Genomic DNA, 23,000 nt, shown 5'->3' with positions numbered 1-23,000 from the left:
ACCAAAGAGGTTGTTATTTCTCTAAGTGCTATTTTCAGTCTGTGTTTTGGGGTTTCAAGTCGGCGCCTGGAGTTTGCTGGAGTATTTGTCTCCTTCTGAAACATTAACTAAGTAATTGTGGCACCTCAAACTGCAGCAGAACTCAGCCAGAGGCGGCAGAAGATCAGAACCCATCACCTGCTGAAACACATCCAAGGCTACACACCATCTACATGATGCTTTCACTCCACATCCACCCGCTGTCTTTTTGTTTACACCAGCTTCTGTTTTCCCCAATTTCCCCCCCGTCACACTTCACTTGCCTTTCGCTTAGCAAAACTAGAATCACTTTTACACCAGTCTGTAAACAATCGCTCATCTGCTGGGAACGAGTGTCTCCATCCAGCCGGCAGCCGGCAGCCAGAGAGGTGCCGCTGTGGGATTCAAACTCTTTCTCTAGGGACCCTCACCGGAAGCTCATCTTCCCAGAACTCAACACCAAAAACCCAAAGTAATAGTTTGTGACAGAAGCTAAAAATACATAAGAAACATCCCCACGGGAAAGTGAGTGTGTGTGTGTGTGTGTGTGTGTGTGTGTCAATATTTTTCTAAAGAGGAAGAAGATTATTTCCCTTTCCGTTAGATTTAAAATGTCATTTTTCATAACTCAAAGATCAAGAACACACACACGTACACAAACACACACATATACACACACCTTCTCACTGGCTTATTTGTATCAATTGTGAAAATAACAAATATCACAAAACATAAATAGGTGTGTGCAGTTTACTTTTCCTCCCTTTCTCATTTAAAATCAACTGCAGCTAAACAAAGTGCAGAATAAGGAAAGAGGATAATTCCATAGATATAAGATTTAGTTAACGTGAACTTTTTAGTTTTGATCCGTGTCCCATTTGCTAACATGGAGGAGGCTTTTAACGTTTTTCCCTCTGTCTCACCTGCACAGCGTCTTCGTGCATTGTCTTCTGTCCTGTTCCAGTCTAAAAGGAATCTGTCTGTCTGTCTGTCTCCATCCGTCTGTTTCTCATCGACATTTCCACTGTCAACGATTTGAATGTCAAAGATGATTAAATGTACGTGTTCTAAGAAACATGCGTATGTCAACGATTGAACGCCAGTAATTAGTTTTAACAGAGAAAGTCAACAGGATTAATCAAGTAATTAATTTAACTCAGGGCTAATTTAACTCATATTTTTTCAATTTAGTGAAATGAGTATATTTACTGTACTTCATATTTGCATCGTCCCCTCGTTGAGCCCCAGGGTGACGTCACCGCCCTGGGAGAGTCGGTGGGAGATCAAAAAACATCTGCAACATTTCCATGAAGTTATTTGCACAGAAATACAGGAGGAGGTGATAATTCAGCCTCATGCAGCATCGAGCTCCGACCTGCCGACGTCTCTTTGTTTCCATCCACTCCGCCGCCATTGACTTTGGCCTAATGTCAGAGATATGACATGACCTGCAGGCATCTGTTCTCCTTCCCCGGAAGCGTCACATCCACACACACAGGAACCCATCATAGGCATCACACACACTCTCCCTGCAACCCACACCTCCCACACCCCTGTCTTGTGGTATTTCTCGGGTGTCCACGCCCCGTGTCCTGTGGTGTGTCTCCTCCAGAGGAGTGTATGTTTTGTTTATGGTCAGTGACATGCACAAGCACTGTGGGGCCTAACAGAATGTGAGCACTGTCAGAAGAGATTAGAGCCGTGTGTGTTGGGGCTGGTGAGTGTGTGTTTGTGTGTGTGTGTGCGTTAGTTGACTGGTGGGGAGACACCAGTACAGATGGGGGCTTCAGATGTGATGAGCGTCACGGCCGGGCCTCCTCCTGTCCTCTTGGTTCAGGATCAAGAAATGCCCGGCCGCCGCCGTCCAAACTAACCCGAGCAGCCCACCGGCCACACCATGTCCCCTTTGTCTCCTTGTCCCCGTCTCATGCCCTCTCCAACACTTCAGTCCAGCTCTGTGGATATTGAAATGCCAATGTTGTATTGAGATTCATGTTCCTGTGATACCGAAGGTGTTTGAATGTGTTGTTGTTGCAATAAGACATTGATCACCACAGGTTATAAATATCTAGAAACTTATTTGAACTCAGATAATGATTCTGGTTTCAAGGAAACATTAAAAATTGACCAAAAGCAAATAAGTTCCTGATTCTTTTATAGGACAACTCAGAAAATGTTTTTTTTGTTGGTTACACTTATGTTTGTGCTGTAAAAGTGAAGATAGATCCAGTAGCCACTTAGCTTAGCACAAATGCCGCCCCCCCCTCATGTCGGAATCTCGACTCAGAAGGTCCGATGCTAAAGAGACATTCGATCTTTATTGATCCAGGAAACGTCCTCGTTCCTTCATGAAGCCGAAATCTGATTTAGCACAAAAATTTAAATTGGGACTGATCTTCTCATCTTACTCCTAGCAAGAAACTGAAAAAACACATTTTCCAACATGTCTGTCAATATTGCTTAAAACCTCACTAACCTGCTGCTCTTTGGAAATGTAGTGAAACTTTGCCACTTAAACGATTGCGTAGAATAAACTTCTGTCCATCTCTGTAAAGCTGCTAAAGGGACTGAGCAGATTTCCAGTAGGAGGCTGAACTTTAGTTTTTCTGAGTTACAGAATTTATTCTCAAAATTTGTTTTGTGCCTGAAAAATCTAAGTAGGCTATAAATTCCAATTTCTGTTATTCCTGTGAAACAGAAATTATGTACAACCTTTATTTATATATTTATTATATATATGTACAATATATAAATATATATATATATATGGCTTCTAGAACTGTTAGTGGGTGTTAAAATGCATATTTAATGCCGAACAGTAACAAACTACATTGTGTGTCACATTTGAGATGAACTGTCAGAGAACTGATGGCTGTATCCATCGGTCTCGCCTCAACGCACACACCCACACACACACACACACACACACACACACACACACACACACACACACCCTCTCTCTCTCTCCCACACAAACACACCAGTGTTAGTGTGGTGAGGGTGGGCTGGATGTTAGAGGGGTGGATGGTTGGTTCATGGCCTTGCTCACTCGATCAGACTAGGCATTTTGTTCAGACACTGAACAGAGACCTCCGTCGCCCTGAGGCCATCTCTCTCTCTCTCTCTCTCTCTCTCTCTCTCTCTCTCTCTCTCTCTCTCTCTCTCTCTCTCTCTGTCTCTGACTGTCTCTGGAGCAGAATTTCGTTTTTATCTGTAACAGCGTAAAGACAATACAGTTTCTATCTGCTCTTCTTCTTCTCATCATCAGCCTCCCTCATGTTTTTATCCGGACTCGCTGCTTGTCCAAATCTTCGATTACACCCTTTGTGTGAGTGCGTTCACATTACAGTCGGACATTAGTATGAAATCTGGAGGTAGTGTGAGCTTGTTGACCTGATGTAATTTCCAGATCGATATCAGAATTTAGCACCAGGTTGTTACAGACACTGTCTCAGCTGCAGAATTGACTTCATTACCAAACTAGGATGTCACCTGCATACCTTCACCAAGGCCCAGCAGTCCCCTTCAATTCAAGATAGTAAAACCTCATAGATATCAGTCCCACAAGATTCAATTATTATTGTATGGGATATAGGTGACACATTTAAAAAGCCTTATCTCACAGTGTTCAAGGAATGAATTTTTGTTTTCTTTTGTCTGGATCCACACGGAAATTTAATGGGTTCTTTTTTGGTTCATGTCTCAAACGTTTAACATTCATGGAAATCCATTTTAGTATAACCCTGCCAGCCAACCAACCAGCCAACCAACCAACCAACCAACTAACCATTCAACCAACCAAACAACCAACCAACCAACCAACTAACCATTCGACTAACCAACCAACCAACCAACCAACCAACTAACCATTCGACTAACCAACCAACCAAACAACCAACCAACTAACCATTCAAACAACCAACCAACCAACCAACCAACCAACCAACCAGCCAAACAACCAACCAACCAATTAACCAACCAAACAACCAACCAGCCAAACAACCAAACAACCAACCAGCCAATCAACCAACCAACCAACCAACCAACCAGCCAAACAACCAACAATTCAACCAACCATTCAACCAACCAACCAGCCAAACAACCAAACAACCAACCAGCCAAACAACAAACTATTCAACCCACCAACCAACCAAACAACCAACCAACCAACCAACCAATCCTTTATATCCCCTCCACTGATGTTATTCACTGCGGTTATCACACATGTACCAATCACAGCATGTCTCAGTATATTTATTATCTACATATCATCTACTTTGGCTAACCTCCTCAGTTGCCTCATTTCTCCTCCTGTTTCCGTCCTATCTTACATGTTGGACCACTTTTGAAAATGTTGGCAGAACTCTCACTCTCTCACGGAGTTGAAAGGTTTCCCTGTTCTGCAGTTGACGCTCTCGTCTCGTGTCCGACCTCCTCCCTGTCTCAGGTCCTGCCTCAGTGTTTGTGTGTCTGTAAGTGGTATGACCCGAGCATGCCTCCAACAATAAACAGAGCTAATAACAATTGGCTGTCGGGGGACTGCGTGTGAGTGTGTGTTGGGGGTGGGTGTGAGGTTGTGGGGGGTCAGTAAATGGAGAGTTAATAATGCACACACACTCACGAGCTGGATTCCAATAGAGGTGGTGTTCACACAATAATCCTCAACCCCCCCTCACACACATACACTCGCACAGCATCTCACCAATAATCTCCAGCACTGGGGTTCCCATATATAAACAAGAGATCCTGCAGGAGTTTGTCCATTGCTCTTCCTCACAGACGGTCATGTTGGATTAGATCAAAGCTTTAAAATGAAAGTTCACAAACCAATGGGTGACATCACAGTAATAATGAGTTAAGATGCTAAAATATGGTTTTTACCCACATTCTTGGAGCCCAGCGGCTGTTATCTGATGACGAATTGGCCTCCGGGGGACAAAGGTCAGTGTTTTGGGGCTTCTGGTAACGACAGTGGACGTCAGGGTTAAGACTCCATGTCCTGATCCCAGTGTGACTGGTTTCTTTTATCACATGACTTTAATGTTTCTTAAAAGCGGTTTGGTTATCCTATCAATTCCCCTCTCAGACAAAGGGAGATGCTGCTCATTGTGGGAACTGTAATTTTTAGGGTCTTGATCTTCTGTGTAAAGTTCCTTGAGATAATGGATATTAAAAATGGAAACCAGACTTGTCCCTCGCCTTCAGATTCTGAACATTTCCATGCACACTCTGTCTACATAGATTCATGAACACATAAAGATGCACGTGTCACCATGTCGTTGGACTCGTTGGCCCAGAGAGTGTGTTGCTTTGTGTTCTTGTGTTGTGTTGATGTGTGGAAGTGCACAAGAGAAGCCGTCTCCTCTGTGTAACCTTGACCCGTCTGGAGAGGCAGTCTTGCCTCAGCAGCAGCAGCAGCAGCAGCTGTGTCACTTCAACTCAGCGTCTTCAGTCGGACCTTAGGGGACCCGGACTGCCCGTGTCCCTGCCACACAGCCAACACAAGGACCCCCCCGATAGAGCAACCAGCCAGAAGCCCCACCCCAATCCTCCCGCCCTGAGCTACCAGCCAACATGCACACTGTCCGTCATGCATACTGATAAACGTGCTCACTATCAATAGCAGCAGACAGTGGCCCGGCCGGCCGGCTGCTCGACTGCTGACGAAGCCCACACTCATCCTGCCGGGGCCCTGCAGACACGGGGACAGTGGCGGAGACAAACACTGGCCTGCAGCCACTCCCAGTCAGCTCTACATATGTCACATGTTAATGACATCAAGTCCGCGGCCACCCACAGACCGCGGTGGATCTGGAGGGCGGCCGATCGAGAGAAGAAGTCGTTTCTCCTCAGGACGACAGACTCGTGGCGACTCGGGGTTCGAACACCTCGGCCCTCTGCACGTGAGCCTGATGTCCACACTCCACCTCCACCACCTCCACCTGCTCCACCTGCTCCAGCTGCACACTGCACACTGCACACCAAGCTTCTGCTGACGGAGCTTATTCAGAATTAAATTTCTTACTTGTACAACACAAATTTATGATTATAATATTTATGATACATGTTTTCTTTCAGAAATAATGAATATTTGTAGCCCCCGAGGCTTCTCTCTGTTAATTAATTAAGTGAACTAGACTGAAAAGGGAAAAGTAAAAAGTCATTATGGTCGTGTCTGAGTTCATCACTGTGGATATATGCAACTGTTTCATGGGAAACTCGAGTAAATACCCCTTTGTTTTTGTGGGGATTTGAGCTAGAAACCCAGGAGTGGATGAGCCAAAAACATATTTGCAGCTTTAATCCCATTAGTGGACGAGTGGAGTTCAACAGCAGCTCTGCTCCACTCCTCCGTGTGCAGAAAGGAAACTCTACGCTGCCTTTTGTGGAACATGACTGATTTACTCTCTCCTTTTGTGTGCGCGGGAGCTTTGCCTTTTCATATCGATCACGGTTGTGCCAACTGTTTGTTTTGTCTTTTCATATAATGAACCCTGGGCCCTCGGTGAGGCCCCGGCGGAGCTCTGCTCAGCGCTAAAGGGCTTTTTGTGAGACAGTGTCACGCTCCCTCGTTCCGGCGAGGCTCCGCGTTTCTTATTATTCATGGCTCTCTCCCCGTTTGTTGAGAAGGCCGGGATCAAACAGGCCGATTTGCCATGCCTGACACCCACTCTGACACCCACTGCTTCCAGTGTGTGTCTTCTGTGTGTGCGTGTGCGTGCGTGTCTGTGTGTTTGTATGTGTGTGAACTTGGCTCGGGCTCAGTAATGACAGGATTTGTTAAACAGTAAATTAATGAATAATGAAATATCCAGCACGCGCCTGCCTCGCCTGGAGCACAGAGCCCCGAGCAGGAATTACTCCCGACCAGCAATCGGCTGTCTGCGTTCTGCATAACCTGGGTGTGTGTCAGTTTGTGTGTGTGCGTGTGTGTCTGTGTGTGTGTGTTGGATAAGCATTTTTACAGCCCATTGCGTGACAGAATGCTGAGGGGCTTTGCTTATGGGGGTCTGCTCCCTCACTTCCTGCCTGAGTGACGGACAGACAGAGACCGTGGGGACACTGCTCTCGTTCTCTGCATCGATCAAACGCTCTTATCTCGCCCATGAGCTCCGTCCCATACGCCGGTAACCGGATTACCCCCCCAACCGGCCAGCTCATTAAAGTAACAACCTGTGACATTTTCATAAAAGCAAAAAAAATTTGCTTCCCATTAAGAACAATTCATCAAAGACCAGTGATTCATATCACATCAGGCTGCAGAACGATTATTTGGTGTTTTTAAAACTCTGCAGCTACTGGAGTTTCTCCCTTTGTGCACAGGAAGTTAGACCTTCAGACCTTCAAAATAAACTTTAATAGGTGATTGCAAAGTCACGCCGAAACGATGTCACGGTGCAATTCACACCTGTGTTCATCCTGAGGTTCAAATTCCTCCACGGCTCAGTCAGTGTGACCCTCTCTGACCTTCTCCACTCATCTCTGCTGGATTCTCCTCTGGAACATCTCCACGTCAGACACTTCACAGGGCTCTGGGTGGTGTGTTGGGTTGAGGGGGGGCGGGATAATAACTCCTGTATTATAGCCTGCATGGAATCTTATATTTAACGCTGTAGTTCTATTAGTTAATTTGTGAGATTGAAGGGTTTCAGTTGAGGTGGATTATGACACATAGACTTTTTGTTTGAAAGTTTCCTCATCGTCTCTTTGGTTCTGACCCTGCATCTACGTTAGTGTTCTTATCAGTATGATTCAAAAACCACCAAACGGATTTTCATGAAACTCGGTTAGAGGATGAGAAATGGGCCGAGAAAGAAACCATTCAAATTTGGCTTTGACTGGTACAAAGGGGCGAATACAGTTTTTTTTTCCATTCACTCTTTCTTTAACATTTTGTGGGTTAAAAAAGAAAATTATAAATTTTTCCGGGAATAATTCATGGATCTGATTCATTTTAAATCAGGCATGCTTGAATTTCAATGGTCTGTTGTTTGGCCATGGTGGATATGAGCTCTCTTGTTTCAGAAAGAACACAACAACCAGGTCAACAGCACTGGTCAAGAAACCTTTTTTTAAATATGTTCTATACCACATGACTCAGAACAAAACATTATCTTTTATATAGTGAGATGTAAATATATATTTAAATGATGTCTTTTCAGATATTTTACATTATCTGTGCAACAAAAGGACAAATCTAATGAAACGTTCCCTTGTTGGCCTCGTTACAGAATATTAAATCTGTAAATGTTTGTATATCCTGAGATGCTGAAGTGAAATTCTCTCCCTTAAAGGAGATTTGAATGAAGTTGGAAGACAGCAGGTAGTTTCTGTGCAGACACAACCTTCGACTGAAGCATTTTCCAGAGGCCTGAGGCTGGATTCAGAGAACTGAGGGAGGAGGAGCAGGGAGAAAACAACCTTTGTTGGCAACGATAAGAAGCTGCACCAGCCACTGATGTTCCTCCACAGTGTAGGAAAAGCTAAATACCTGCAACTCACGTGATGTGATGCTGCAAATTAAGTATTTAATTAGCTGTAAAAAAGAAAAGTCCTTGATTTAAACATTCAGTTTTCATCCGGCTCCAGAGTTTCCTCCAAAGGTTTGTCTGATAGATGTTTAATTTTCACTGCAGCGCAATTGACCTACATTTTGTTTGCAGATCATAATAAAATGTGCAAATAACAATATTTAGTTTGGAACTTCAGTCAGTGTGATGTGTTTGAGATGAGGTTCTAATCTGGTGTCAGGACTGGGTCGGTCGGTCGGTTCTGCTGGTGTCGGTGGTTGTTTTCCTCGCCCTGTTCGGTTCAACCTGTCCCGGTTGCTCTGCAGCTTCTTCTCTTTTGTTGCGGGAGCATCGCTCGCGGACATGCGGGTTCTGAACTCTGCACCTGCGTCACGCGTTGTTCCGCTCCACGGGTCAACCGAGCCCGGGGGACCCTCTCTCTCTCTCTCTCTCTCTCTCTCTCTCTCTCTCTCTCACTCTCTCACTCTCTCTGGCCTGGTTGTTTTTCTCTCTCTCTCCAGCTATCTCTTTCTCTCATTAGCTTTCTCTCTCTCTCCACCTCTCTCCACTTTTTCCTCTGTGCGTCCTGCGCTCCCTCGTCATTAACGCACCGGCGGTAGATCCCCATCGCAGAAGCGCGCCCGCGAGGCACGATTCTATTCCCCCTGCGCGCGTGCGAGAGGGAGAGAGAGAGAGAGTGTGTGTGTTCAGACATTGTGCTTGTGTGTGTGTGCGTGTGTGGGAAAGAGAGAAGACTGAAAACGAGGGACCTCACTGGCTGCAGAAAAACGCAGCCAATTATCTCTGTGGAATAAGACGGTATCCATCATTGTGTGTGTGTGTGTGTGTGTGTGTGTGTGTGTACTTCAGGGGCTTTTGCACTATATGGGCCATATAGACTATATTGGCACTTTAAACCTTTACAAAGGCTATTTCCTATATTGTATAATAATAGTAATGATTATGATGATTTGGGATTGTATGATATTCACATTTAACAACGTCCTATTATCTATATGCCAAGTTAAAGGTCCAATCTGCACTTTCTGTCCGTGCTACTACAGTTATAATTGAACATTTGAACCTGTAACATGAATTGTTAAATGAAATAGACGATAGGTATAGTGGTCATTATTCAAAATAAAGGCCTTGGTGCGACTGAGAGTGAAAATAATTTCGTTTTTAAAAATGTGCTTTCTCTGTAGCTGTGACTCTAAACCTGATCTTTATAATTGGCTGAATATAGTTTAACCTATTTTTCACATTTGAACCAAAGATTGAGCCTCTGAATGTCACCATCTTTTACAGGTTACACATGTTCATCATCTTCACTGTGGAAATACTTGTTCCCATTTTGTCTTTTTCCCTATGGTCGAGCTGAGTAACAGAAATATTGTTTTGTTTTTGATTAGAAATTCTCCTTCTGCTTCTGTGAATAATTAACATTAGTTCAAATTAGAGTAACATTAAATGGTGAATTACTTCAATATTGTGATTGGCTCATAAATGTCACTGGATATGTTTACATGGACACCAATATTCCCAAATTAACCAGATTAAGCTAAAAGTCTGTATATAAGACATGTATGTAAACTGCAAATTTAGAATATCTCAAACTATATAAGGTCAAATTTGCAATAATTGAATTAAGTGAAGAATAGTCTGACTTTAGTGTTATAGAAATACGTCTTAATCACATTTTAACATCCTGTAGCGTTTGGACCTTAAAAGAAAAACACTCAAAATGGTAAAAACAAACTATAGCATTGGATATTAAACCATTTTAAGCTGTTATTATTTATATTATTATTTAACTAACTATATTTAGTTTTTTTTTTTTGCAGATATGAACCTGAATGTGAGTTGACCCCCCCAACCTTGAGTTCCCTGGAGAAAAGGCGCCGGCTGCACACCTCACGTAATAAAACACATGGTTTATTATCAGTGTGATAGAAATGAAATCACTGGACAATTAGAAGCATGTCTACCCATCATCAGCACCATGACACAACTCTATAAGAACAGAAACACACTGAGTCCCGCCGCCGGCTCACAAAGGTCGAATCACAGATAAATAGGCCTACTCCAAAATAGCTGGTGAACCTATTTACACAACCGTTCATTTTAAATTAATATAAATAAATATTTACACACATAAATGAACACCCTCCCTCCGCGTGCTCGTGTTAAATAACCAGACAAATCTGTTTCACAGATAGGATGCTCACAACCCCGATTCTCCCACAATGCGTTTTGTGTGTGAGGACAAACACAGACACACACCACACACACTCACAAACGCACACACACAGTCAGGCACACATGCACACAATGTTGTTTGTTGGCTGCTCACAGCATCTCAGTCTCACAGGATGCAGGCAGGGGGAGCAAAATGGATGTAACACAGTAACCACCATGTCCTCAGGGGAATGAAAAGAACGTAACACAGATGAAAAATCCCTCTGTGCTCTCTGACACTGGCCCACGGGTGTCTTCCTCTGCCTTTTCCTCTCTACCTAGCCTTCCTCCTCTTCCTCCTCCTCCTCCTCCTCCTCCTCAGTCCCTGTGTGTGGCAGGTCAGTCGCAGTGGTGTAAAGCTAGAAGTGACGGTGAAACGCCACCGTGTGTGTGGCCGCCTCCCGCTCGGCTCTCCATCATTGCTCCCCTTCTTCCACCTGCTTCATTTCCGCTGCTTCTCCTCTTTGTCGCCGGCCTTGTTGCCGGCGTCCCCGTGCCGGTTGTTGGACGGGTTGTTGAGAAACATCTTGTCGAGTCCTTTGAGAGCCTCGGTGAGGTAGTTCTGGAGGGTGGTGAGCGCGGCGCAGAGGGCGGGCGAGCCGAAGCCGTGCGTGATGAAGGAGAAGTGGGACAGGCAGCTCTGGATGCCGGGCTCCAGGATGGGCGAGGGCCTGGAGTTGCCCAGGGGAGTCCTGTCCTGGGCCAGCAGGTCTGTGAACTCCTTACACAGCTGTCTGCAGGGGGAGAAGACAACAGGAGGTCAGGCTGGAGATCAGCGTGGAGAAGATACTGCTGCAGATAACTGCCCCTGTTCAGTCAGTGGCTTTAATCATATTGAGGTTTATCCTGAGTGTTGTTACTGGAAACCCAATGAAGACAACATCGTATTCAAATCTCACCCAAAAGCAAGGATTGTACTCACTGCCCCCAAAACGTTACCTGCACACAATCTGACTTGAGTTTATTAATTTTAGTTTTATGGTTTTTATTGTTTTATCAAATAAGACCTCACGTCTACCTGCTGTTCTATCAGGGCCGGTATCGATACATCTGAGCCTCGGGTTCACTCTGTTAATCCAGCCCAGGGATTTACTTTTGAAAAACATTGCAGGGAATTTAGCCTAAATATCTCATAAATATATTAATTGTAGTAGTGAGGACATTTTGCAGCATCACCTGCAGATGTTGTTGAACTGCAAACTGAACCTACACTGATGTTAGTGGGAAACAGAGCAGGGAGATCTCACATTTCTCTGAGGCTCTGATTGAGGAAGCACATTCAATTTGAGTTTTCATTTCAGTGCGATCTTATTTTGTTCTTATTTCCCCGTCCTATAAAGACAAACTCAGCCGAGCAGATTCAAAAACAATTGCAGTGTCAGGGACGATACAGAGATAATAGATTATGATAAAGAATGATTGAAAGAATTGATTCTCAAATAATATCACACGTGACTCAGGCTGTGCTTCCTGAATGAAGGCAGAAAGACCCCACCCATCTTTTCATTGAGAACTTTGACTTTTGAGTTTATTAAAATCAGTTCTGCCTTGATCACAAGATTTAAACAAGGACTCTTTGGTAAAAAAGTCTCCCTCAGTCACATGGTGAAAACAGACAAACCTCCTCTGTGAGAAATCTGAGATTATTCTGAAGACTAGACACAGAAATAACCTTTAAATTAAGGAGGTTATGTTTTCATTACTTTTTGCAGGATTACACAAAAAATGCTAATCTTTTGAATTTTGGTGGAAGGCCAAGAAATACCCACTTTGTGAGCAGATTTGATTAATTCAATTAATTCTAAAAAGAACAATCAGCTTTTTTATGATTGCAAGAAAGGACATTTTTGTTAATTTCTCAAGAAATTATGCACAAACTAAAGCAGATGTGGAAAAACATAGAATAAAACTATGAACAGGTGAAATCTGGTGAAGATCCGAATGATAATACAGATTACTTTCAGTCTAAATTAATTACTTTTATGAATAGTATAGGAACCTGCAACAAAAATATCTGAGCACTTCTGATAATATGGTGATAAAATAGCCGACCAGCCTCAGCAGATGTAGCGTTAGGGGCTAATCCAGTTTAATTTTAATCCGTCCCTCTTCACTTCTTCAAGTTTTTTATTTGAAAGGCTGGAAATTTTCAATAATATTTCACTATCATCACAGACGAGGATTTTATGTCAAATACAGAAAATCTGAAATATAACAAATTCTAATAAAATGAAGAGAAAACTCCCCCTGATACTTTCCCTTCGGTCCCTTAAGGTGACTTGTCTTCTTTGTGATGTTGTGTAATTTGTTTTCTTTCCCTCGGCCTCCCTCTATCTAGACTCATCACAGAGTTTGATGCAATCGGCGGCTGTAGAGCCCAGAGATACGTGGAGGGAGTGGAAGCCCCACGAGAGGCCAGGACTTCATTCCCCCGTCCGGAAACTGGATTATGGGAAACTCAGACCAGTGTCCATGCGGCGTGTGATTTAACGTTAAAGCTACTACACTTTGACATCTGCCGTTTAGGAGGAGGTTGTGTTTTTGTTTGTTTGTTTGTTTGTTAGCAGGATTAGGCAAACAACTACTGAACCTATTTCCATTACATTTTCTGGAGGGTTGGGGCATGACCCAAGGAAGAAGCCAAGACAGTTTGTTTGCTGATCTGGATCAGGGGAATGATCAAATTTTTTTAATTTGTCTTTTTCACGTTTTCGTTGATTTCTCCGGATAATTAAAGGATCTTGAGGCGAATTTGGTTCTTTGTTAAATCAAAATGTGGATCTAGTGAATTTAAATGTGGTTTCATAAGGGGAATGTTCTGGACTGTCTGAAGCATGTCTCTCTCTGTGGATGTATTTTCTCAGATTCCATCAGATGCCTTAACTCTAAATATCTTCCAGGAATAAAGAAGAATGCTCCTTTAAATACCCATAATTCACTAAACAATAATGCCCAGGCCTCCACATTAAAAAGCAAATCTTTAATTGATAACCTTTCATTTACCGAGGACCGATCATCAAAGGCGTCGTCATTCTTCACTACATGTGAGTGCATCAGTAAAAGAAAATCACCTCTTCACCTTTTTCTCCTTGTTAAATCTCATCATCTGATTTTAGGCCCACGTTTTATATTCAGCAGACCCATCTCTCTCTCTCCCTCTCTCTCTCTCTCACACACACACACACACAGACACACACACACACACACACAGGCAGTGCGAGGCCTAAGGGCAGAGCTCTAGCAAATGAGTGACAGGCTGTGCAGGCCGAGCCCAGCTGGGGTTAGGGGAGTAGAGAGGAGAAGCCGCCACCCCGGGCTACACTCCGGGCCCTCGCTGTTGTTTTCTGGCGACTTGAAACACTTCACTGCTAAATAATGAATTTCTAACAGGCAGCACCGACACCCCCCCCCCCCCCCCCCCCCCCGTATTGGAACAGGTTTGAATCTGAGCATCAAACATCCACCACCGAACACACCCTACGTACGGAGCACCCCACACACACACACACAGACACACACTGTCAGACAGGCAGATGGTTTATGCAGTGCAGGCCGGCAGACAGCACTATTTATGCAAGCTAAAAATACAAGCGTCCTAAAGGGACCTTTGTTGAAACCACCTAAAACTCACTCTGGGACGAATGGACGCAGGTTAGGACGACTCACCAATCAGCCGATTGCAAAAATGGATCCGTTTTAGGATTGATCCACTTCACCACTGCTCCCCTGGTTCCCTTAAAGAAAACTCTCCTGCTAAGTGTCTGTCTGGGATCCGATTCCACACTTAAACGCCCATAAAAATGGATTAATATAAGTAAATGGGTCGATCCTATAAGAGGGATTTCAAACCCACACGTCTCACCTCGGAGCTTGTATTTTTTATAAACGTCTGAGCTGCACAGACCACATTAAAGTGTCCAGCCTCCAGTGAGGTGAAGGTTAACCCGTGTAAGGGATTGGGTTTGGTAGCAGTCGTGACCCACTGATGAGTTCATATCACAATCAGAAGGTGAACAATCTTATTTCTGCTCATTTCCTCATGAATTTCACAAGCCCCAATTTTTTTCAAATTCAGTGTTTGCTGTGTGAAGCTCAGAGTGAAGGCAGGAGGCGTCGGCCCTCAGGGCTGTGAACGAGGAGCCTCACAGAGACTTCCATTTCACTCAGCAGAAGTATTCCTATCCAGAGCAGATGGACGCCCCTTACATGCAGTCAAATGAACATTTCAAAATGCTGGACAAACCGGATTAAATGTCTATTTGGGGCTTTTTTCAGGGACATTCAAATATGGGAACATCTGCTAGATGAGGCAAATATGCATTCTTGGAAATATTTTATAAACTTATTGGACTTTTCTTTAGGGATTTTTTTGTTTACTGCATTTCTGTGTCTGTGCCAAAAGAAGGCCTCGACCTTTGAGCTCTTTATTTCCTCTCTGTTCTTTGCTCTGTTTGAAGGAATCCAAACATCGAAATAGTTTGTTCGCTAATAATTTAACATTTTAATCCATTTAAGTGGTTTAATCTCCCTGTGAACCTCCCAGAGGACATGTATGTGTGTGTGTGTGCGTGTTTATATGTTATTATATTATATTCCATGACAGAACACAGCCCATAAAGACTGTGAGGGGAACACGAATCTAATCAAACGGTCTATCAAACTCACTTTGTCGCCAGCAGCATGTTTTTCCGCGTGTGCAGCTCGTTGGGGTCCGCGTGCTGCCGGTTCAGGTACTCGCTCACGGCTTTGGTGGGAAACTCCGTCTCGCAGATGTAACCGAAATCCCGGGCGAGGTGCACCGCTTCACCTGGAGGGGTCAGACACACTCAGGGTAAATATGAGGTGGACAAACAGAGTGAATATCACAGGTAATGCGTTTTTGTTATGCTTTAGAATACTCTATAATAATGATCTAATAATTCCAGGATATATTATATGGACACTCTGTGTTTTTTACGCACGGATTTTACACAAAACAAATCGAAATTACCTAAACCATTTTTTTGGAGGCAATTAAATGTGTAAGGTAAGATAATTGGCTCTTGTGATTATTTAATAAAAAAAGAAGTAAGAATAAAATATTTTCCTGGACAGTGATATATATTATATAAAAATAAAACCCATGTGCAAAATAAATTAAATCAAGGAAACAGCATAAATTAATCGATTCATTATTTGGGTTAATTAATCAAACTTGATCGTATCTCTCCACTTCCTCAACACTGAATATTTATTTATATTTCTGGCACCACAGCCCTGCAGCCATTTTCTTTGTAAACGCAGAGACACTGTGAGGTCACGACCTTTGCCAAATTACGCACGGCCTGATTCTGGCTGTGCGTAATTTTGTAGGTAACGTTGGAAATTACGCAAGCGAGAAAGTCCAGGTTCATTATACAGTTTGTGTTGAAGGTTGATATATCGGGTTTGTTTTAATTGTTTGGGGTCAACTACACAAGTGTTGGGGGAGTTTTCAGGAAGAGGGGGAGAAAGTTTGTTGACATAAATACTGAGAATAATATTTCTGCAGATTCTGATTTGAATCACCTTCTACAAGAGACGTTAGTAATGTGACGTTGGCAGCTTTGCGTCTTCCAGCAGGTAAATTCAGTCCGATCTTCTCCAGCTTTTCCCTCAGACACTTCCCACCGTTTTTGGACTTTGCTCTGCAGCGAGGAGAAAGGAAAACGAAATCATGAACACTTGTGCAAATAACAGATCATGGATTAAACACACGTGCACTAGAAACATATTAAAGAACAATTAATTAAAATTGATGGGTTCTGCAGAAGTAGTCGAATGATGCCTCAGCTTGTGCTCCAGAGGATTTAAATGTTAAATAGGAACAAGGGGGTTAATGAGTCTCAGGGTTCACATATAGTTTCCATGGCTCGTACCTTCTCAGCACGCCCCCCAACAGGGAGGCGTTGAGGCACTCGGGCGGGGACAGTCTCCTCTGCACCTCCCCTACGGTCACTTTGTACTTGGAGGTGGAGCTGAGAAGCGACAGGCGGCCCGGTACCGAGCAGAACACCTCGTTAATGCTGACGTTGACTCCCCCCATCAGGCCGTCCTTACCCAGCATCAGGGAGCCCATGTTCTTCAGTGGCATGGGGACTGGAGGGGTGGGGGGAGATGGAGACATGATGAGTGAGTGTGTGTGTGTGTGTGTGTGTGTGTGTGTGAGACATTTACTCAGGTGGATAAGCTTTCTCTATATTAAATCATGTCTTCTCTGCGTGCCCGCTCTCTCAGAGGGCGTCCCCGGCCCAATGATGCGCCCACGCGCTGGGCATTTGCTGTTATTTAATGTCGCGCGACATTCGCATTACAATATTATCGATTGTTGATTGGCTCGCGCTCCCAGATCGCATTAACCACCTCCCCGTCTCCTCTCCACGGCCGGTTTAACTCCCACCAGCGGCCCTGGCTGCGCCTCCATCCCATGCGCATTAATGCTCCCGCGCTAATGGCGTTAAAATAAGAAAAATGGAAGAGCAAGAGGAGACCAGAGTCGTGCATGCAGCGTGCGTGCGTAGGGGCCAGTTGGAGGGGGGTTCTGATGGCTCCACGGGGGATAATACCGCAGATTAGCTCTAAACGAGCTCACGAGATCTCCGTGAGCGGTGCCATTTATTACATCAGCGGCTTAAATGCCCCGCGGGGAGCTCAGTCACTCCACATCCCGCTAACTAAATCACCGCACATCATCAGAGCTGAGCCTGTCAGCGACACACTGCCTGCGAGTCAATACACCGGGATCGTTAGCCCCGCGTGGGCCCCCCCACCCCTCAAAAAACAAAAGTAAAACATGGAGAAATGTCCAGTTTGAGTCAAAGTCAGGCTTTGATTTAGAAAATCTATAAACTGAATTATACATCATCATATTATAGCACATGTTAGGAGATAAACCAAACTGAAGGAACCCCAAGATTTTTTTTTATATATATATTTTCAATTAAATCTATAGACCATCTAACAATCTTAAGAAATGTTTCCAAAATATCTGTAGTTTAAAAAAAAATCCCTTTATTCCAAAACATTGTAATTTTATTGTCACATTATTATTATTGCATTGGTTTGGACTGTTGAGACTGGTGCTCGTGTGTGTGTGTGTGTGTGTGTGTGTGTGTGTGTGTGTGTGTGTGTCTGTGTGCGTGTAGCTACCTTTTTTTATTACTGATTGATCCAGGATGTTCGTCCCGTTGTTGTCTTCGATGGTCTGTGAGAACCAAGACAAAAACGAATCGTTACGCACAGGGCTCGTGAAGCTAATAAACATGTGAATCTAATATTTAAAGTAACAAAGAGAATTTATCACATTATACACGTTTCAAAAACAGACAAAATGAAGAAATCAAATCTATAGGTGATAATCCTCCGCTTCAGTTCATCGAGTGAAGCCTCATTCATCATCCTGCGAAATAAACTCCCTCTTTAAATCAGACGCATCATTCCTCCACACTCGAGTATTAAAATGACAACAAAAAAAAAAAAGATTAATTTGCTGGAAACAAATGTATGGGAGGTTAATAAATGCACGACACGGACACGGAGAGATGAGAACGTATCGTTTGGAGGTTAAATGGCAGACGATTCGTGATGGTTGTGCCCGGGGGGGGGGGGGTTGCTCCCACACAGCTCCAGTCTATTTCAAAAAGTCTCCTCTGACACCACAGCTGCAGCAACACAACAAAAATCTATATAGCCATAAAAAGGAGAGCTTTCACATTCAATAAGAGTTTGACCAGAAATATAATAATAATAATAATAATGGTAAATTTCTCTGCAAATTAAAGCTGCTGATATCGCTGCATCTTTTCTCCTTTTAATGTATAATATATGTTTGATATGCAGGTGAATCTGAGCAGCAGCTTATTCAACATCTCAGCATCTTCTCATCGAACGTGTCTGAGGTGCGTTTCGCTTTGGGCCGTTTAGTTCGTGAGGCTCCAGCTGCAGAGAGAGAGAGAGAGAGAGAGAGAGAGAGAGAGAGAGAGAGAGAGAGAGAGAGAGAGAGAGAGAGAGAGAGAGAGTCCAGGCCTGAGGGAACTGCTCCGGGTTCACTGACCTCAGATCGGGAGGCTCAGGGAAACATGCGGAGACAATGAGGGAGACAGCTGTCAACCATTAGAGGCTGAGTCCACTGCACCTCTGTCCACTTTATTACTTTGGTATTTATTTGTTTTTATTCTCTGCTCAGTTTAACTTTATCCAGACGGAGAAAAGGCGAATGGATGTTGAATTTAGAATCTGAAGTTGCCCAACTATGAATTTAAAATACCATCACTTTCAGTGTGCATGGTCAAACTCGTGATATTTTCTGATATAATAATTATTTAGTCGTATTTATTTTAATAATAGAATAGAAATGCAGCGTTTTAATCAATTGTCTGATGGACTCCGGTGGACTTGGACTCGTATATTCCAATATCTTTAAATTCAAAACAATAACAAAGAATAAATACATAAATAAAGTAATAATAAAAAATAAAATAAAAAAGGTTGCATTCAACCCTGTGACCTTTGACTCACCTGAATGTCCTCCATGCCGTGCAGCCCGTGCAGCAGGCCGTCCCCCATACCGGGATCCAGTCCCGGGTGCGCAGAGTGCAGCAGCACGTCCGGCCGCCGCACCCCGTAGTCCCGCCTTGGGTCCAGCCCGGACAGCTGAGGCAGCGAGGCCCGGGGCTGGGCCAGTAGAGCCGAGCTGTCCATCCGGTCCCCGGCGGCGTCCTGCCGCTGCCGCGCGCCCCATGCGCCCTGCTGGCTCTGGTGCAGGGAGTTCAGGGAGTACGGGTCGCTCACGTGGGAGTACGGGTCCTGGCTCTGGTAGTGAGCGAGCGGCTGATACGGCGGTGGGAAGTACGGAGGCTGGAAGTCTGACGTGGGTGCATGAGACAGCGGCGGCGCGCTGGAGTAGGGTCCCCCGTGCGACACCGCGCCCAGCTGGGACAGGCGCGAGCTGTGGCTCGAGACCCCGTCATGCCGGTCCTTGAAGAGGGGGAAGAGCAAAGGAGACAAACAGAGATGTTAACAAAATGAAAGGAGCACAGTGAGGCCCAGGACCACCAGGCTTTTATCAGGAGTGTTGCCCGTGGTGCTGGAGCCAGAGCTGCCGTAAAGGACACTGGACCAGCAGCTCGAGCCTGCAGGTGAAATGTTACAGCTTCATTCAAAATATCACAACGAAAAACCTCACAGCAAAATGAACGAAATCACCGGCTGCACTAGAGAAGGTCTGCAAGGGGGAGAGGACTCACCGCGGCGGAGTAGGAGTGAACTAACATCTGTAAAACCTCTGGAGCTGAAGCGGGCTCACGGTAAAACTGCAGCGGGATGAAGTCGGTGTTTGGGCCGAGAGGATCAGGCTCATCCCCGGGTGCAGCAGCGTGTGTGTGTGCGGTGCTCGGCCTGGTGCTCCACAGCAGCTCCTCACTGAACCTTCCTCCGCCCCGAGCTGCTGCCGCCGCTCTGACTGTGAGCACCGAGCTCCCGCCTCTACCCCCGGTAGATGCTGTAATTGTTATTCATGACTGGGACTTACAGGAATATTAATGTGCGCGAGGCAGGGGACTGGTGGCGACACACGGAGCGTAAAGCCTCTCGCGCACAACCGTGAGTGACGTTTAAATTCCGTGGAGAGCCGCGAGACGACGCGCGAGCAGCAGGAGATAGAAGGAGTGTGTGAAGCAGGGGGGGGGCGAGCAGGGTGTCAGGGGCCGTGAGGAATCCCCCCCCCCCCCCCCCCGCCATCACTAGAATAACCGCTTTGGGGACTTTTGTGGGCGAAGTCTGACGCAAGAAAAGCACACACTCGCCCTTTGGAGACAGTTTGGCACAAACCATTTCTGAGCAAACGGCTTTGACATCATAGAAAAACCAATATAAGTCAGTGGTAATAGAAACAGCTGGGCCGCTGTGAAGCATAACAGGTGGAGGAACAGATCCAGGGTCAGAGTTCTGCTTCCAACTCGACCTCTGAGCTCCCAAAAGTAAAACTCCACTTTTACGCACAGGCACTGACGAATATTTATCTCCCTTCCACTCGCTCACACACACATTTTGTTCATAGTATGACAAACTCCTGGAGAATGAAGTGCGTCTCTTGTTGTGTTGCAGCTGCCTTTTCCCTTTTTGTGTGTGTTACCGATCACACCACAGGGCAGCGCGAGGGGCTCGTGTGAACGGTGTCACGAGTCAAAAGAAGCGATTAAACTTTATATTGTGCCCCACGCGCGCGGCCCCTCGGTGCCCTCGTGGATGACTTGTTTAACAACACCGCCGCCCCCCCTCCCTCGCTCGCGCCGTGGGAGCGAAGCCATGTGCCGCACGAGACGCGGGTTTCCCACCGGGCGGAGCCGAGGGGCCTCGCGAGAGACCATCTCTCCCACTGCTTTGTGATGGAGAACCAGTCAGCGACAGCGGCCCCGGACCTTCTCCCCGTTCCCTCGCTCGTTTAAATTAAAAAGGACATGTTATTATTATGGGATGGAAGCCATATGATTTATATATTTCTGACTTATTGCCCTGCTCTGACCCTGCCTTTAGTTATGATTTAATCCAGTTTAAGAATTAATAACAACATTTAAAAAATCGAATGCATGTTTTGCAGCATTTCTTTTCTATTTCTGATTTTTTCTAAAGAACATTTTTGACAAATTCTTATTAATTCTCATATAAATTCTAAGTAAAGTTTCTCATAAGCAAAGATTTAGTAAAATAAAACACACAAGCCATATTTAAAGTGACACATTTTAGATGAAATTTCAAAAAAATATTAAATAAAAATCTTCTCTAAGCAAAATTAAATACATATTTTTCTAACCGTATGATCCAAACGGTGAACTGCACCATAGCCACAAACATAAACACAAAACAGAAGCTCAAAGAGGAACGAGATGAAATAGCAAAAAATAAAATCTGTCTGTACGAATGTCAACGCGATACAATGTCCTCAAGTTCATATCTCAGCCTCCACATGTGAGACACAACAGGCCAGCACCCCCACGTCACTCCGCTCTGCATCATTCATGATAAAACAAACATGTGTGTGATAAATGTGTAAGAACACAAACAGCTGGACGGTCACGTTACCTCATAAATATCTTCATACTTGACATTCTCAACTAGTTTCCACAGCATGGTCGCTTCTCCGGTGTCGGTAAACCGAATGCAGCCAAGTGAGGAAGGGACGACTCAACTCTCTCTCTCCCTCTCTCTCTCCCTCCCTCTCTCTCTCTCTCCCCCTCCCTCCCTGCCTCCCTCCCTCCCTCTCTTTGTGAATGGGGAACCCCTGTTGAAGCCTGCTGCAGCACCATACTGTATAGAGATGGGGCGTGTTAACAGCAGGAATAGAGAGAGGAGAGAGAGAGAGAGAGAGAGAGAGAGAGAGAGAGATAATACAATATTGCAGGAAATACATGTTTTTATTTCTCATGAATCTCTGCGGTTCCCAAAATAAAAGCACAACTCAGCCAACAAAAGACAGAACACTGACCATAGATGAGCAGATTTTGTGTTTGGTGACTTTGAAGTGTCCATAAACACAGCAGCTGGATTTATGGCTGATAAAGTGTCAGATTTGTGAAAGATAAATAAAGGTATAGTCATAAGAAACTAAGGGAAACACTTCTATACACACCTGGACGACAAATCCAAGCAACAGTCGACATGGGATTCAGTCTTTATAGGTTTTTTAAACTGTTTTCATTTAATTTATCCTGTTTTCTTATATTTCATAATGTTTAATGTCGAATGTGAAAAAGGATGGTGGACTGTGTATACACCAGGGTCACCAATGGAGTCTCAGTGATTTAATTGCTTTATCCTTATCCTTCAGTCCAGTCCGATTTGACCTATTGTTATATTATAGATATAATGAAATCAAAACCACATTGGAAGTGACTCTCGAGTCCCTGAGGTTTCACAGGAGGGATGAAACCCATAACTCTAGAAGATGTTTCTCTCATGTGGTGTTTTGATGATGGTGGTGGTGGAGAGCTTCTTCTCACACTGGACCAGGCGGGTCATCTGAGTGGAGATCTGTGGCCGTGACGGTTGCAGCCCTCAGCTCCAATTATTTTTAAAACTCATTAAAACAATTCAGTGACCTCTTGATGCTCCCGCGTGGTCGTGTCTGCAGAGTTTTTCTATTATTCAGTTCGGGGGGGTTTAGTGCCATCCATGTATATTAGCTTGCATTTCACAATTAAGTACATGTAGACTAGAAAC

The 23,000-nt window shown here is 44.5% G+C and overlaps 1 protein-coding gene across 2 annotated transcripts; it reads right to left on the bottom strand.

Moving 5' to 3' along the window:
- Positions 1-10,447: 10,447 nt before the first annotated feature.
- tfap2b (transcription factor AP-2 beta) lies at positions 10,448-21,939 on the bottom strand. Of its 2 annotated transcripts, none has more exons than XM_062411406.1 (7): positions 21,864-21,939; positions 19,302-19,760; positions 17,934-17,988; positions 16,664-16,883; positions 16,314-16,432; positions 15,432-15,573; positions 10,448-11,500 (listed from the first exon to the last, which is right to left on the bottom strand). In XM_062411406.1, exons 1-7 carry the CDS (start codon positions 21,909-21,911, stop codon positions 11,209-11,211), a joined length of 1,335 nt encoding a protein of 444 aa, XP_062267390.1. In that variant the 5' UTR covers positions 21,912-21,939; the 3' UTR covers positions 10,448-11,208. The 2 variants fall into 2 exon arrangements, with proteins under 2 accessions (XP_062267390.1, XP_062267389.1); XM_062411405.1 differs by lacking the exon at positions 21,864-21,939 and adding an exon at positions 20,030-20,253.
- Between the last annotated feature and the right edge of the window lie 1,061 nt (positions 21,940-23,000).

Source organism: Platichthys flesus, chromosome 18 (assembly GCF_949316205.1).
Source record: "Platichthys flesus chromosome 18, fPlaFle2.1, whole genome shotgun sequence".
NCBI classification, from domain to species: Eukaryota; Metazoa; Chordata; class Actinopteri; order Pleuronectiformes; family Pleuronectidae; genus Platichthys; species Platichthys flesus.
This window is presented reverse-complemented; position numbering and strand designations above follow the sequence as displayed.

Bases quoted from the DNA above. Each gene is read 5' to 3' on its own strand.
- tfap2b (XM_062411406.1), bottom strand. From the start codon at position 21,911: ATGCTGTGGAAACTAGTTGAGAATGTCAAGTATGAAGATATTTATGAG. The intron at 16,884-17,933 runs GTAGCTACACGC...CCACCCCTCCAG, and splicing joins TCAATCAGTAATAAAAAAAG to TCCCCATGCCACTGAAGAAC. The intron at 15,574-16,313 runs GTGATTCAAATC...TGACCCCTCCAG, and splicing joins ACTAACGTCTCTTGTAGAAG to GTGAAGCGGTGCACCTCGCC.